The sequence below is a fragment of the Triticum dicoccoides genome, chromosome 5A (genome assembly GCF_002162155.2).
Source record: "Triticum dicoccoides isolate Atlit2015 ecotype Zavitan chromosome 5A, WEW_v2.0, whole genome shotgun sequence".
Taxonomy (NCBI): Eukaryota; Viridiplantae; Streptophyta; class Magnoliopsida; order Poales; family Poaceae; genus Triticum; species Triticum dicoccoides.
In genome coordinates, this window is record NC_041388.1 from 470200427 (window position 1) to 470216550 (window position 16124).

At 45.4% G+C, this 16124-nt stretch overlaps 1 protein-coding gene across 2 annotated transcripts in view; it reads left to right on the plus strand.

The window, feature by feature from the left end:
- The first annotated feature begins 9926 nt into the window (after nt 1–9926).
- The window catches only part of LOC119302310 (oxysterol-binding protein-related protein 1D-like), a 27850-nt gene continuing 21652 nt past the window's right edge, over nt 9927–16124 (plus strand). The window contains exons 1-4 of one of the 2 annotated variants that reach the window (XM_037579347.1): nt 9927–10481; nt 10803–11159; nt 11893–11977; nt 12325–12773. In XM_037579347.1, coding sequence (XP_037435244.1) covers nt 10104–10481; nt 10803–11159; nt 11893–11977; nt 12325–12773 — 1269 coding nt within the window. In that variant the 5' untranslated portion in view covers nt 9927–10103. The remainder of the gene's footprint in view (nt 10482–10802; nt 11160–11892; nt 11978–12324; nt 12774–16124) is intronic. The other variant, XM_037579346.1, reaches the window with a different exon arrangement.

Genomic DNA, 16124 nt, shown 5'->3' on the forward strand with positions numbered 1-16124 from the left:
GCCGCGACGTGCGCTGCCCGTCGCCGGCCTCCTCCGCCCGTCCCGCGCCGTCCCCGGCAACTCCGGCCAGCCGCGCCAGCCACCCTTCGTCGGAATTCCTCGCCGGAGCCCGTCCCGGCCAGATCCACCCCGGGTGGATGAGATCCACCCGGATCCGAACCAAACGCTCCGTCCCGCGAACCGGATCCACCCCGTCCCGGGATATCCCCATCCCGCGTTGACTTCTTCCAGAGGTTGATTTTTCCTCTAAGTCATTTTTCTGCGATGATTTTATGCCATGTTCATTGCATCATAACTTCCTGTGTGATGCTCCGTTTTGGGCGTGCCATATATCAAAATGTTCATCATGATGCCCTCTTCATTTCATTCCATTGTGCCATGCTTGTTTGAGTCCATCCTGATGCCCTAATGACTGTTGCAAGAGTGCTTCATAATGTTAGGTGCTGATTCTTATTAGATCTTGAGCATTTGTCATTTTTGTCATGATTATTGTGTGCTGCATATAGTAATGAGCTCTACATGTGTTTTGTTATATGCCATGCCATCTTTGCAGGGGTGTATGCCATGTATTTTTGTGATCAATGTGGTGACTAGCACAAGCATGCAAAGTAGCTCTCGTGATGTTGCTGATTTCAGAGACCTAGAATTTCACCATCTTTGTCTGCTGTTATTTTTATGCCATGTATTCATGTTGCTACAGAGTGATCCATGCCTCTTTTGAGCATGTTCAGTAAGGATTATTTTGACATATTGTTATGCTCTATCCATCCATGTATTTGTTTGCAATTATGGAGTGCCCTAGCATGACTCAATCTTACTCTACTTTTGCTATAAAATGTTCCTGGCAGATTGTTTACGTGTTAATCAATTTTGCCAAGGTTGTTGTAGTTGATCCATGCATGCTATGCGATTGTTCTTGCCATTGTTAGCTTCATAATCATGTATTCTTGCTGGGTCTATGCTTAGTTTGTCATGCAATGCCTTGTGTTGTGTGCATCGAGCTCGCAAACATGCCTTCATAATTCTGTTTATGCCATGTCCAGTTTTCTGCTAAGTCTGAATCTGTTAACGAAACTTGCTATGTTTACATGGGTGCCATCATATCTTATGATCCTTTTTGGCTTATGGTCAGTAAGGGACTCTTGTTATATGCTTTGAGTAGTTTCATGCCATGCCTTGCTTTTCCATGATATGTTCCTGTAGCACGTTGGTAACTTGCTCTAAACATTGCTTCCTGATGTTAATTCCTGACATGTTATTTTCACTAAGTCTGTGATGCTGATATCTTTTGCCCTTTTTCCATGCTTGTTTGAACCTGCTCTTGTGTGAATTAGCCGTAGCTCAGTGTTCATCTTTCGTCAAGCATCTTGAGTAGATCACTGCCATGTGCTTTGTCGCTATGATGGAGTGCAGTAGCTTAGTTTCTTGTTGCATTCTAGATGGCATCGTGCTGTTAAACGCAGAATGGTGCCATTCTTGTTTTGCTTGCCATTTGCAAACCGTGCATCCGATTCCGGTGATCTTTATATCGATTTCGACCGAAATCAACTCATCTTTCCAGCGACACACTTGGTTTGCCAAGTTGAGGCCTGGTTCAATCTTTTCCTTCCGGAGCACGCATATGCATTGCATTTTACATCCCGCATATCATGCCATGTTTTGCATCATGTTGCTTGCGCATTGCACCGTGGTTGATTGTGTTTTCCCTTGCTTGTGTTCTTGCCTTGGGTAGAGCCGAGAGACGAGTTCGTGTCCGAGGAACCCGTTGAGTACGATTACGAGGATCAAGCTTTCGTCAACCTCTGAGAACTTTGCAGGCAAGATGACCATACCCTCGAAATCACTTCTATCTTTGCTTGCTAGTTGCTCGCTCTTTTGCTATGCTGCGATACCTACCACTTGCTATATCATGCCTCCCATATTGTCATGCCAAGCCTCTAACCCACCTTGTCCTAGGAAACCATTGTTTGGCTATATTACCGCTTTGCTCAGCCCCTCTTATAGCATTGTTAGTTGCAGGTGAAGATGGAGTTTGTTCCATGTTGGAACATGGATATATCACAATATATCTTATTTACTTAATGCATCTATATACTTGGTAAAGGGTGGAAGGCTCGGCCTTATGCCTGGTGTTTTGTTCCACTCTTGCCGCCCTAGTTTCCGTCATACCGGTGTTATGTTCCTTGATTTTGCGTTCCTTACACGGTTGGGTGTTATGGGAACCCCTTGACAGTTCGCCTTGAATAAAACTCCTCCAGCAAGGCCCAACCTTGGTTTTACATTTGCACTAACAACCTAGCCTTTTCCCTTGGGTTTTCGGAGTTCGAGGGTCATCTTTATTTTAACCCCCCCGGGCCAGTGCTTCTCTAAGTGTTGGTCTGACCTGAGTGATGTCCGGCGCCCCCTGGGCAACCAGGTTCTATGCCAACCCGACGTCTTGCTCATTCGATGTGCCCTGAGAACGAGATATGTGCAGCTCCTATCGGGATATGTCGGCACATTCGGGCGGCTTTGCTGGTCTTGTTTTACCATTGTCGAAATGTCTTGTAACCGGGATTCCGAGTCTGGTCGGGTCTTCCTGGGAGAAGGAATATCCTTCGTTGACCATGAGAGCTTGTGATGGGCTAAGTTGGGACACCCCTGCAGGGTTTTGAACTTTCGAAAGCCATGCCCGCGGTTATGAGCAGATGGGAATTTGTTAATGTCCGGTTGTAGAAAACTTGGCACTTAACTTAATTAAAATGCATCAACCGCGTGTGTAGCCATGATGGTCTCTTCTCGGCGGAGTCTGGGAAGTCAACACGGTTTTGGAGTTATGTTTGTGCGTAAATAGTTTCAGGATCACTTCTTGATCACTTCTAGTTCACGACCGTGCTTTGCTTCTCTTCTCGCTCTCATTTGCGTAAGTTAGCCACCATATATGCTAGTGCTTGCTGCAGCTCCACCTCACTACCTTTTCCTACCCATAAGCTTAAATAGTCTTGATCGCGAGGGTGTGAGATTGCTGAGTCCCCGTGACTCACAAATTACTTCCAAAATCAGTTGCAGGTGCTGATGATACCGTGCAGGTGACGCAACACAACCCAAGGAGGAGCTCGATGAAGCTTGTGTTTGTTGTGTTGTTTCGTTTCCAGTTGATCAGTAGTGGAGCCCAGTTGGGTCGATCGGGAACCTAGCAATAGGGGTGGTCTTTCTTTATTTGGTTCCGTAGTCGGACCTTGATTTATCCTGGTTGATGTAATGTTATATTTATGTATTGTGTGAAGTGGCGATTGTAAGCCAACTCTTTATCTCTTTCTTATTCAGTACATGGGATGTGTAAAGATTACCCCTCTTGCGACATGCCTACAATGCGGTTATGCCTCTAAGTCGTGCTCCGACACGTGGGAGATATAGCCGCATCGTGGGTGTTACATAAGTTCTCCAATAACAACTAAACCTCTCTGTCTTTCCCGAGCTTCTTCCGAGTTTGGTCCAGCCCAAATCCTCTCAAATTATTTCTTCAACTTTTTAATACGCCGGGCTTTTGGGTATATCATGATCCCATTCATGAAGATCTTCATGAACTACCTTGGTCCGATCGGCGAGTGAAGGACCAATCCCCGTCGCTTTTGCTTAATCCCAAGCAGATTTAACCACTTCATTAATAATTTCCTCCTCTAACCAACGTGCCTAGAAGTGGCGAACACCAATTAAGAACAGTATAACCGCACCCAATCCTTGCCCTCACAGCGATTTGCGTTTTCGACTGTTCGTTTTCGGGATCTGGGCGTTTCTGGTCGTTCGATCTGATGTCTACTGCCATCTCTCGCGCATCTGTTAAGTAGTGGCCCAGCTGTCCTAATGGGCTGCTGCTCCGGAGGCCGAAACCGCGCCCTCTGGTTAAATGGGCCTGTTTTCTCAGCCCACAGACAGTCCAAAACGACCGCTGAGGGGATCCAGCCGAGGCATCGATCCAATATCCCTGGCCTCTCCGCTTCTCTCCATTCCACCCCGACCTCCGCGACACCGGTTGCGCCGCTCTCGTCTCCGGCCGGCCGCCGCCGACTTCTTTACCCTTAAGATTCCAACAGGGAGGGAATCCACTCTTAGATCGGTTGAGGCTCTACACCACTAGGAACCGAACCAGATTTTTCCTTCGTGTCGCGCCATTACTGGATCCAATCTTGCTTGAGCACCCAGACGCTGGGAATGATGAGCTCCTCCTTGATCCACAACCCAAAACCGAGATTGTTCTTTTGGATCCTCTAGGCGGCTCAGAGTCAGAGGGGGGGGGTGACATGGACACAAGGAGAAGGATGTGTTGTCGTCCTCTTGTACCGAGACACCGGTGGACGATGACATGGTGACCGCGATGAAGTTCCAATCGTCCACGGTGAGATTTCGGTAATCACTTATGTACCATGATTTTTTCATGGATTCAGTTTTGAGATCTGGTGGACGGTGACATGGTGACCGCGATGAAGTTCTAATCGTCCACAGTGAGATTTCAGTAATCACTTATGTACCACGACTTTTTCATGGATTCAATTTTGAGATTGGATCCAAATTTCACTCTAGAGGATCGAGGGACACACGCACAGAGGACCCGCCGGTCTACAACGATCCAGCCCCGATGCGACGCGGGATTGAGCCAAGGCGAGTCTCGCGCAAGGATCGACCGGAGGCCCGGGATCCGGCTTCAGTCGATGCGCTTGATGGCTTGAGGTGAAATGATTCCTCCGTCTTCGCCCAGTCGCCCCCCTTCTCCAACCTCCCAGCTCGTTCCCGTGTCTTTCTTCAGGCAGGTGAGATCCTGGTTCCCCTTCTGGTCTCCTAGATTTTCTGATGTTGCTGTGATACGTTGGCTAGGCGTACATGATGTTCTTGTGGTCTTCCCTTGATTTCTTCAGCCAAGTGAGCTCCTGTTGTACCTGCCAGACAGTGTTTGTACAGAATGCCTAGGCGTGCTTAGGCGACGATTAAACGTGCTAGGTGTGAGTCAGTGTCAAAACATGCAATTAGGGCCTAGCAGTTTTTTGAAATTTGGCACTTCATAATATGCTACACCTTCTCCTTGTGTTCGAATATTGACAGAACTCCTACTGGAAACATGATGATGGCGAACCCCAACTTTTGAGAAGAACTATGTAAAGAAAGTGTTGAACATAAATATGCAATCTACTATAGTGGTAGTGTTTCTTTTCTTATAGTGGATGATATGCCTTTTTTTCCCTTATATGAATCTCAGCATTCGGGAGCATGCACGTACAAATTATATTTGACATGTGTGTTTTCCACAGTTCCAGTGAAAGCTTGATGGTGTTGCACCTTCAAGTGTCGGTGATTGCTATGCATCCACTAAATCAACTAAAATTCCTATTGATTTTGTAGCCCATGTCGTGGTAACTCTTCTCATTGCTTTCATATAATTTTAAATTTGTAATGTACGACCAAGTGCGGCCCTATTAACCTTCTACAATAATTATTATGTTCTAGAATCATGTTCCAGTTTATAAGACGTTATAAAAATCTTGATAGGTGCTTGGGCCAGAGGCCTTGGGACATGTGCCACCTGCACATACTTCGCCTGACTACAGCGGCCAGAAATCTGGGATAACCCGACAAATAATCAAATTTGAGTATGTGAAGTGAAATCTCTGCTCCTAATGGACGAATTGGTTGAATAGTCCCCCCACTTTCAACCGGTTTATTTTCAACCGGTTGTTCTTCGTCCCACCTCCCACCAGCCCCTCCCACCGGTTCTTCTCTTTTCTCGTCTGACCGGCAATACCCAACGTATTTATGGTAATCAATTATAATTAATTCACGTATAGTAATAAATCAATCCAGGTATGGTAAGGTCATAACTCAGGAAATTTTGAATATGGTAATTATATGGTAATAAATTTAAATTACCCCAAAGGCTATCAATCCAGGTATGGTAAGGCATAACTCGGGAAATATCGAATATGGTAATAAATTTAAATTACCACCAGGTATGGTAAGGCTATCCACGTATAGTAATAAATCATATAGTAATAAATCATAATTAATCCACGTATAGTAATAAATCAATCTAGGTATGGTAAGGTCATAACTCAGGAAATTTTGAATATGGTAATTATATGGTAATAAATTTAAATTACCCCAAAGGCTATCAATCCAGGTATGGTAAGGCCATAACTCGGAAAATATCAAATATGGTAATAAATTTAAATTACCACCAAGTATGGTAAGGCTATCGATCCAGGTATGGCACGTCCTCACCTGATCACCTATCACAATCTCCAGCCCCACGCACGCACTAAAGAACCCACCCGGCACCAAACGCAGCTCCTCTCGATCCCCTCGAGTAAACGCCGCCGCCGTCGTGCGATCTTCCTGACACAGACGCCGTCGCCGCCTCCTTCCCACCTACGGCGTCCCCCACGTCCATGGTGACGGCGCTCGCGTCCTACACTGACCCTCCGCCTCATATAGGTTGGTCGTTGATGGAGTGGGATGTGCCGCTGTGGTTTGGGGAGGCGCAATCACGATCTGGTTGGGATCTCAGTGTGGAATCGTTCTCTGCGATGAAGGATGGCGCTGCCTCCCTGGCAAATGGGATCGGAGGAAGGGGCTCTACGTCGTGAATGTCGGCGAGGCAGCGGCCGAAGGCGAGCCCGACGGTGAGCACGGGTGTTCGTCCCATGAAATAGGCGGCCACGGAGGGCGGATCTGAGGCCACCCCAATCGCCGGTGGCCCTTCCTCCCATCAATCATCGCCTCCATTCTCTCTCTCCTCTAAATCTTTATCGCCCCTGCCTGATTCTGGCCGACTCCATCCGGCTCTCGCATCGACCACCACCAGCACGGCTGCGGACGAGGCGCAACCGCAGACGCCGCCGCCGCCATCCTCATCCACCTCCTCCACCATCCTTCCCAGCCGTCGTCGGGGGCACCCGCCATCTGCGCTCTAGCCCACCCGCTCCCTCCTATCCCCTCCCCCTGCCTGCCAGCCCCGTGATCCATCGCACAGATGGCAGGTACTTCCTCCCCAGCGGATCCGGCCTCCTCTGATGGAGATCCATCCTGGGCACCGCCTTATTCTCATGCGTGCACGTCTATATCAACGTCTCATTCCACCTCACCTGAGCCTTTACCTTCCCACCTCTGCTTCAGATCCACATCACTTTGCAAGGTATGTGCTTGATTGTTTCGAACTGGATCGATGGATTGTGCAAGGTACTTTGGGTGTCGTCATTGACGGCAATTGTCACGCCATGCTACCATCGGAGGGGTCCCTCATCGATGATTAGGGTCTTCCGAACTGCACGAGCTCCATTGAGAAGGATGTTTTTAATTCTGGTTTTGCCTACATGCTTTCTTTGCCTGTATCTACTTAGCTAATGTCTTCTTATAGATAGTAGCTGCTGAAGTGGTGATCAAAGTTGTTCACTATAAGGAAACAACCATGATAACAAAAGTGTATATTCCCTGACCTTTGACCTGAAGTACTTTTTCATTAGAAACTTGCAACAACCAAGCATTGAAGTTAGCAACAACTTCGTACGTACTGAACTAATTTGCAGCAACACGTACTGAACTAAGTTAGGTTATGCTCATCGTTCCAACATGCTTAGTGATAACCACATAGCAAGCTGATCAAACATGAAAAAATTGAAGTGCTACTGCTAATCGTACTATTCTGAATGTGAAAATCTATTTAATTGGTTCTTCTTTAATTGTACACTTGCATAAATCTCAGATCTTGCAAATTACAGTATAACCATGAAAGTCATGCTTTGACTCCTATAGGGCCTTTTGCACTTTAATATGACTAATAATTTGCCTTAATATCACAGATTGTATTACTACCTTTCTAAGTGAATGACATTCAAGAAGGTCATTAAATAAAACCAAGAAATCCTTCTGGTATTGGAGTGTAGGAAAGTTGAGACTATAAAACCAAAAGGTTATATTTACGTTTATTAGAGAAGGTTCTTTACTTTTTATAGGAAAACACAAAATGTTGCGATGTAGAGTCTAGGTGGTGGACCTCCTTGATCCACTTGGTGGATGAGGGCGACTCCGGTCCTGGCACCCATAGTGCCAGTGATCCAAAAATCATAGGGCCTGGATATAGCTCTAGCAGACGTATGCGGCTTGCGCATCGAGCTTGGTCGTCTCGAGCATGGAGATAGGCGAGTTGTAGACCAAGAGCTGGTACAGAGATAGGCGAGTTGTAGACAAGAGCTGGTGGGCAGCAAGAAACGCATGCACACCAAAGAACAAATCTGAGTCACATGCCTACTTCTATTGGTTTCTACAAAGAGCGGCTAGCTTAGATCTTAGACCAGTCGGTCACTGTCGAGGTCGCCAAGGTGATCTTACAGCACCGCCGTGGAGATTTCTCATGATTTTATGTAGGCAAGCCGCAAGCGGTGGTGGTGATTGGCTAGGTGGTGTCGCTGCCTTGGGAAGAGACGAATTGATGGTAAAAGTAAGCAGGATCCGATGATTCTTCCGTGGGGATAGCCAAAGTCAAGATGTCGACTACAGACTCGTCGCAGACTTGCAGTGAACCTGGATGCGGCGAGCCTGATTTGTGGATCGATGGCGGGTCTTGATTTTGTTAGGTTGGGATTGGATGGTTGCGGAGGGTGGTGTGCTTGGTTGGGTTCCCATGGAAGAATGTGGCCTCCTCGTGGATCTGGTCATGCCCATCCTAGAGAACATTGTGTCCCTAGCTCCCTCGAGGAGCAAGGACAGTGCAAGCGGCAGCAGGGGGTAGGGGTAGATGTGGGGAGGGATGTTGGTGGCTGCTCGAGGTCATCATGATGAAATCCTTGACGTCCCATCTTTATCAATGGAAGTGGAAGAGCACGAAGTCGAGATTGGATAGGAGTTTGAGTTTTTTTTGGCACCGATCGGTTCCCCACTTTAGAGATGTATTTTTTTTGCGTGCGAGCAAACAGTGGGTTGATTCTAAAAGGGATATGCACTTTTTAACAGAAGTGCATGACGGACCAAAAATATGACCTCATTTTATTCGTTTGATAAATATCGTATTATTCGTTGTTGTTCGTTCGGTGAAATTTCCTAATATTTGATTGTTGTGTTTCTAATTAGAGCACCCCATAATCACCCAATATGAGGGGATGATAAATGAAAGATACTGATTATAAATTTTGAAGAGCCCGTGGCAACGCACGGGCGTTATACTAGTGGAAGTAGTGTTCCACTTATAATAGAAATGTTCATTTATGCTTATGTAAATATATTTTTATTATTCTACCGAATTTCACCAAAAGACATCCCATTTATGGTATTTAGTATATCAGTTACTTGATTTCCTAACTAACTAAAATCCTTGTTAGCACTCTTCTCTGTGAGTGTGATGCACTCCTTATAAAAAATGTCTAGGTGTATCAGGCCTGCCTAATTCTTCTTCGGTGCGGAACATGGCGGCATTTGTAGAGAGGCATGTGAACATTTTATTAATGCATCATGTATGCAATCTATAAAGATAATTTATGCCTACCGTTGCATGTTTATTTTTGCTGCGCCTTATTATCAGTCTCGGCAATTTGAATTGGTCTTATTTGCTGAATACATTGATGTGTATGTTCTCATACCAAGCCAATTTATATATGTGAACCTTTCTTTTTAATCTAAGTATATATATGAGATTTTTATTGATTATTAACTAATATAAAGTTATGTTTGTACAATTATATTATATTTTAGGTGTCCATATATTTACAAAAAATCTTACAATTAATCGTAAAAATAGACGGGCGCGGCAACGCGCGCCATCAATAATCTAGTAGTACTGGTAAAGCGCACTCCTTCATCATACTCCGTGTCCAAACTTGAAACAAAATCACATTGTTTATTTATACTGATCCGTGTCCAAACTTTTTTCCTACGCATTATATTACCGCGGTCACTTCGCCATCGAAACAGCACTTCACATCGTTACTACAGTCCACCACCACCGCTGGCTACTGGCTAGTACCACTCCCACTCTCGCGGGAATGCAACTACGGTTTCCATGGCCTCGCAAACCCTAGCCGCCGGCAGAAGATCCTCCTGAGCGACCGATCCACCACATCGCGGCGGCTGGGTCTGGCTACCCCATGAATCCGCTTTGCTGCATCGCGCCCGTATCGGTCGACTACGCCGCGGACCACCACCACCAACCTCGCAGTGTCGCAGCCGCGACACTATCTGCAACGCCAGAGGCGGCTCCGCCTCAGCCCACGCCCCCTGTCGTTTCGGGGGTGCTGCACAAGTGGGTGAACTACGGGAAGGGGTGGCGGTCGAGGTGGTTCGTGCTCGAGGACGGGGTCCTCTCCTACTACAAGCTCCGCGACGGCGGAGGGGAAAGCGGTGAATCGTCGGCGTCGACAGCGGCGGCAAGGGTGATCGGGGAGGGTGACGCCCTACGGCGGGCGCGGGAGGACGCTGCAGCTGCTGGGAAGCAGTGGAAGCCCTTCGGGGATATACACCTCAAGGTACGTTACACTTGTGTTTGGCAGCGCTAGATTGGGTTTGTTCAAACCTGGGGTTGCGCCATTAGGAAGTTAGATTGTTGAAGTACCAGTTAGATTGTTGAAGTACCATTGCTCGGGTAATGATTGGCCGAAGGAATATTGTATTCTTATTACTGGGCTAGATGTGTTTACGGCTATCAATGATTTTGTTTGCAAAGAATTTAGTTTAGTGCTGAAATTTACCATTTTTATGGGGTTATGCGAATGTTTTGACAGAATGCTAGAGGGAAGAACAAGACCAGCATTGCTTAACAGTAATTTTTTTCCTGCTCTGGTGTTCAGGTTTCATCTATCCGTGCAAGCAGGTCGGATGATAAGAGGTTGTATATATTCAGTGGAACTAAGACATTACACTTGAGGTGTGAAACTGAGGAGGACAGGAATGCATGGCTAGAGGCTTTGTTGGTGGCGAAGGATCGGTTTCCGAGGTCGCTAATGACCAATGATTTTGCTCCTGTGGCTGATATTATGCTGTCCACTGAGAAGCTGAGGATGTGTCTGCTACACGAGGGACTGAATGAAACAGTGGTCAATGAATGCGAGTCTATTATGATGACTGAGCTGCTGGAACTGCACAGTCAGATAAAGTCTCAGCAGCAGCAGCACTCTGTTTTAGTAGACCGGCTCCGTCAGCTTGAGGTAACTTTCTATTTCTAGTTTTGTTTACTTGACAATGTTCTGTACTTTTTATTGCGTTTACCATACTTACATAATGCACTTTCCAGAATCCTGGTAATATTAAAGGTATTTTATTATTTTAGCACACAGTAGCATTTGGTTCTTCACATCACATATTAGTGATGAACTGAATACTAGCAGGGATTTTCATTTCCTTTTTGTCTCAATTGCTTCTTGTATACCATCACCACCACTAGTTTCGTTCTGATTGTTGCATAATTGTAACCTTGCAGACGAGCATTTCTACTTTTCTTGAGACAGGATAATACTCTGTATGCATGGACATTTTGTGCATGTATTGTTTGTGTGTAAGTCTGAGACATTTTGGTGAACATTGGGATATAAACTGTCGATGGTTATAAAATCCTGTGATAAGTGTGAGATTCATTTAATTTTTTTCATTCATTTGAGAACCAGTCGTGGTTAATTGATTTTTATTCATATATTTGGACAAAGGTTGACAATTGACAGCATATGACATCATTTATGGCCGAAACTAAAATAACTGCCCGTGTTATGGAAGTATGGATTAGTGGTAGATGCATAGAGCACACTTCAATTATATAAGCTGTACATTGTTGCTAGCTGCCATAAAATTCTTCTGTTCTGTAACTTGCGTTTTCTTTTTCAGTCTGAAATGACAACTTTTTTAAACATAATCTGAAGGACTAAGATGGTTCAGTTCTTTTGGTAGACAGAGAAAGTTGAGCTGGAGAGAACGGTTGTGCATGAAACTAAAGAGAGGGAAGCACATGGTTATGTTAATGGCAGATACAGTGGTCAGTAGTTTCATCTTCATATTACCATATCTTGCTTGTGATCCCACTTTTTCTTTGTCTTTCTAACCTGGCATTCTATCCTTTCAGTCCTAACAAGTTGAGTCATCCTACCACCCACCTGCACTGCATATTATAGTTAGTACACCTTATGCATTCATACTGCTTTAGAGATATAATCTTCTTACACTTCTAGCAGCTTGTTCATATTACTAGTCTTCACGTTAGTATTGAAACATGATATTCTCTGTTGGCAAGCGGCACATTCTAATCTTATTCGAGTGCTAAATTTATGTAGTGCTGTCCCCTACGCTTCCAGTTAATTCTTTACTGCATTGTTGAATGTGCAGATTTTTATTCAGTTCTATCAGGCGGGAGTGCAAGCGAATCTGATCCAGACACTGCAAGTCAAGTTGCAGATGCTGAATCCGATGAAGACGAAGTGACATACTTTGATACAAGAGATTTTTTGTCTGTAGAATCTCTACGAAGTGCTTCTCGAAGGAGGGAACTTGTGACAAATGGCTGCAATGCATTAGAATCTATTGGAGACTCCAGATCATATACTGCCAAGTTTACCAAATATCCCATTGTTGAGCGTCGAGATAAGTTACCTGAGCCAAAGGAGAAAGAGAAACCAATAGGATTATGGTCAATAATTAAAGAAAATATAGGGAAAGATCTCTCCGGTGTTTGTCTCCCTGTTTATTTCAATGAGCCTTTGTCTTCTTTGCAAAAATGTTTTGAGGATCTGGAGTACTCTTACTTGGTTGACAATGCACTACAGTGGGGAAAGCAGGTATAGTTGATAATCCACTCCAACTCTCTGTATAGCTCATTGATGCAAAACAGTTCTGTTTTCATCTCAGTATAAGATACCCCCCTATATGCTCAATAAATATTTGCCCGTACATTCCATTTTCGAAGCTTTCAGGTTTATATTCCTTTGTTAAATATTGATAGATAATTTGACTGTAGTTTTATGGTTAGCGCATCATTTCTCGTTGTATTGCAAGACACTTGGGGAATTGTACATAAAAGTCTCTTTGGGACTTGAATGCCGCAAGCTATGGAGTTTATCAGCTCTAAAACATGACTATAGGATTTGCAAGGTTAAAAAAAGAGAGGCATTAAGCCCTCGCTAGGATTTGGGCAGAGACTTGCTTCTCCTCTTTGGCCTAGGCGGCCTTGCTCCTACTATGGAGCTGCTTGGAAGGGGAGGAGATGGTGCTTCCGCGGGTGAGCAGAGTCAAGTGGCGTTAAGGCAAGTGACATTGATGCAGAGAGGCATCGGTGTTTCCGTATTGGTGCTGGTGCAGAAGTGGCAATGCGGGGTTGGCAGCTGATAAGCGGTGTTGCTAGGCTTTCCACATTGGCCTAGGAGGGGTTCCCGCACATGCTTTAACTGAAGACCATGTATCCTTCTATCTCTCGGTCTTCCCTACGAAGACTGCACTTTGTCTGCAATAAAGCCCGAAGAAACGCAAGCGCTTCTGCTCGTCATCTGCCCGGACAACACACTGGAGCTTCTTGTCGCACCAATATTTCCTTCAAGTTCCCCTCCCTAGATATGGGGCAAACCGTGGGGTTGGCCCGATCTTCACGATTGGAGGTGAATTTGAGGAAGATTGTGAAGGAAAAAAAGAGAGAGGAGTCACAAAGGAAACTAGCACAAATCAACACACAAGTTGCAAAACAAGATGCACATGGATAAATCCTTGATCCAAATCATCCACAAGAGAGAGAGAGGATGCACTATAAGGTCCTAAGACAAAGAGTGCTTGAATTCCATGGAGTCTTCTCCACATGTAGAGGTCTTGATACTCCTCCGATGAAAGTCAGGGGGGGGGGGGCTCCGGGGTGCCCGGAGCTCCTATGGTTTGAAGGCTCGAATCTCTGGGGTGTCGAGAACTTGCGATAGTCTTCCCTTGGACTTGCTTGTCGATGCTTCCAGAAGCTCCCCTTCGTCTTCATGGTTGCTTCTATGCTTCCAAGTTCCCCTCTTAGATGGTGTAGGCGTTCTTTTGTGCTTGACCTTCTCCATGCCATGTGTGACGTTCGACACAAACCGAAAGGTGCACATGGTAGGAGTGCCAAGTACTATATCATCCGCGAGAGAACCAAGTAGACACCTGTAAAAGAGAAATTCACCTCTGCATATATGAAGTGTATGATGCACATGTCTCTTAACGACGGGGCACTTGCCATGGTTATGTCAGTAGGATGCTCCACATCATCTTCCCCCGCTTGAAAATGATTCGACTAGATTCGACCTCGGATCGAAATCCACATCACCATCTGAAAAAGATGACTCAACATTGTGGTATGGGACACTCACCATGTACTTAAGGCCTACACATGCACAAGACAAATCGAAGAGTGTGTTTGCATGGTAGAAAAATGCATCATCCATCATGATGCAATGCTTGTCTTGCACATCACTGTTAGTACAAAACATGTGCATTGAATGCATTGTGTATGCATGTCACAAGTCGTGGCAATATGTGCATCTTGCATATTGAGCAAAGAAGGACAAGGAACATGCTTTACATGGGATGGATCAAAATCTCCTAATCATGTGAGGAAGCTATGGGGCATTCTCATGTTCAACAATAAAAGCATTGTTGCACTCTACACATAGAAAAGAGCAATTGTTCAACATGGTAGAGGCAACTATGGGGGAATTTTGACAACAATTATGGCATGGCATGTGCAAAGCATGGGCATTGTTGCAATCAAACATATGGAGAGAACAAGGAAACAAGTTTGATGCAACAAAGTAAGCATAATCAAAATGGTCAAAACAAAGCATGGCCAAAGTATCATTGTGTTGGTGAGAAGTCCTATGTAAAGAACATTGTGTCATCATGACTCCCCTACCACAAGAAGCATCATTAATGGTTTGTTGAAAAATGGTACAACAACAATAAAGCCTTTTAGTCCCAAACTAGTTGGGGTAGGCTAGAGTTGAAAGTTGAAACCCATGAGCTCGAAACCAAGTCATGGTTCTGGCACATGGATAGCTAACTTCCGTGCACCCTAGTCCATGGCTAGTTGGTGATATTCCAGTCCTTCGGATCTCTCTTTACGTAGTCCTCCCATGTCAAGTTTGCTCTACCTTGACCTCTCGACATTATCAACACACTTCAACCATGCTTACAAATAAACATACAAGTGGAAGAAGTATGGAGCATGTTTAATGCAAGACATGGGTCACAATGGCATGTCATCGGAATAGAAGTGCTCAAAGCATGCAAAGTGGATATGGTAATATGGGCACAAGGTATGGAATGGACAATACCCAATAACCATGTGAGGGCCGTGCAGACGAACATCGTGAGGACTTGTCGAAATGACGAATGGAGGACAAATACTCCGTGGTTTTGTCAACTCCTGGGCTTGCGACGTTGACACGTAAGCGTGGTGACCTATTGTTGTAGGGTGGAACCCTAAGATGGATCTTTTCACACTTGGAGGGGGAAAAGGGATGAACACCAAGAACACAAAGAGGAATTCACTCCAACAATACCCAATCACACATCCACTAGAATAGCAAACACATAGATCCACAAGATTACAAGCACAATCAAAGGAAACAAGCACTAGGTAGAGTTCTTCCCACTCCTAAGAGATGAGGTCTTGATGATGGCAGTCTTCTCCAAGAGGAGGTCTTGAAATCCACAAGTGGATCCTCTCCTAAGAGGCCTTGATCTCCAATGGAGTGGTAGAAGAAGCAAAGTTCTCAAAATATCTCACATGTCTTTGCTAAGTCTAAAAATAACCCTAGGTACGGAATATATAGGCTTGGGGGCGAGGTGGATGAAGTAAAGGCCCAAACCAGATCTCAGCCACCCATCCTGTAGGGCCCGTGCGCACGGGGTAAGTGGGCACGGGGTCTTGAGGGCCCGTGCGCACGGGGTCGCCTGGGACCTTCTATCCTGCTCCTTTGCGCTGCCCTCTTCTTCCTCAAGGCCTTGGGGTGGTTGTTCTACTCCTTGGTGATGCTCCTTAGCTGCTTGGGAGCGTTCCTCTTTGTACCTAATGATACATAGAGCATTTCGGTGAGGTAGCAACCAAGTTCCACTTGTATCCGTATGAATGTCAAGTAGGAAGGAGTTCACCTCGGTTTCCATTGCGCGTGCTCGAGCTC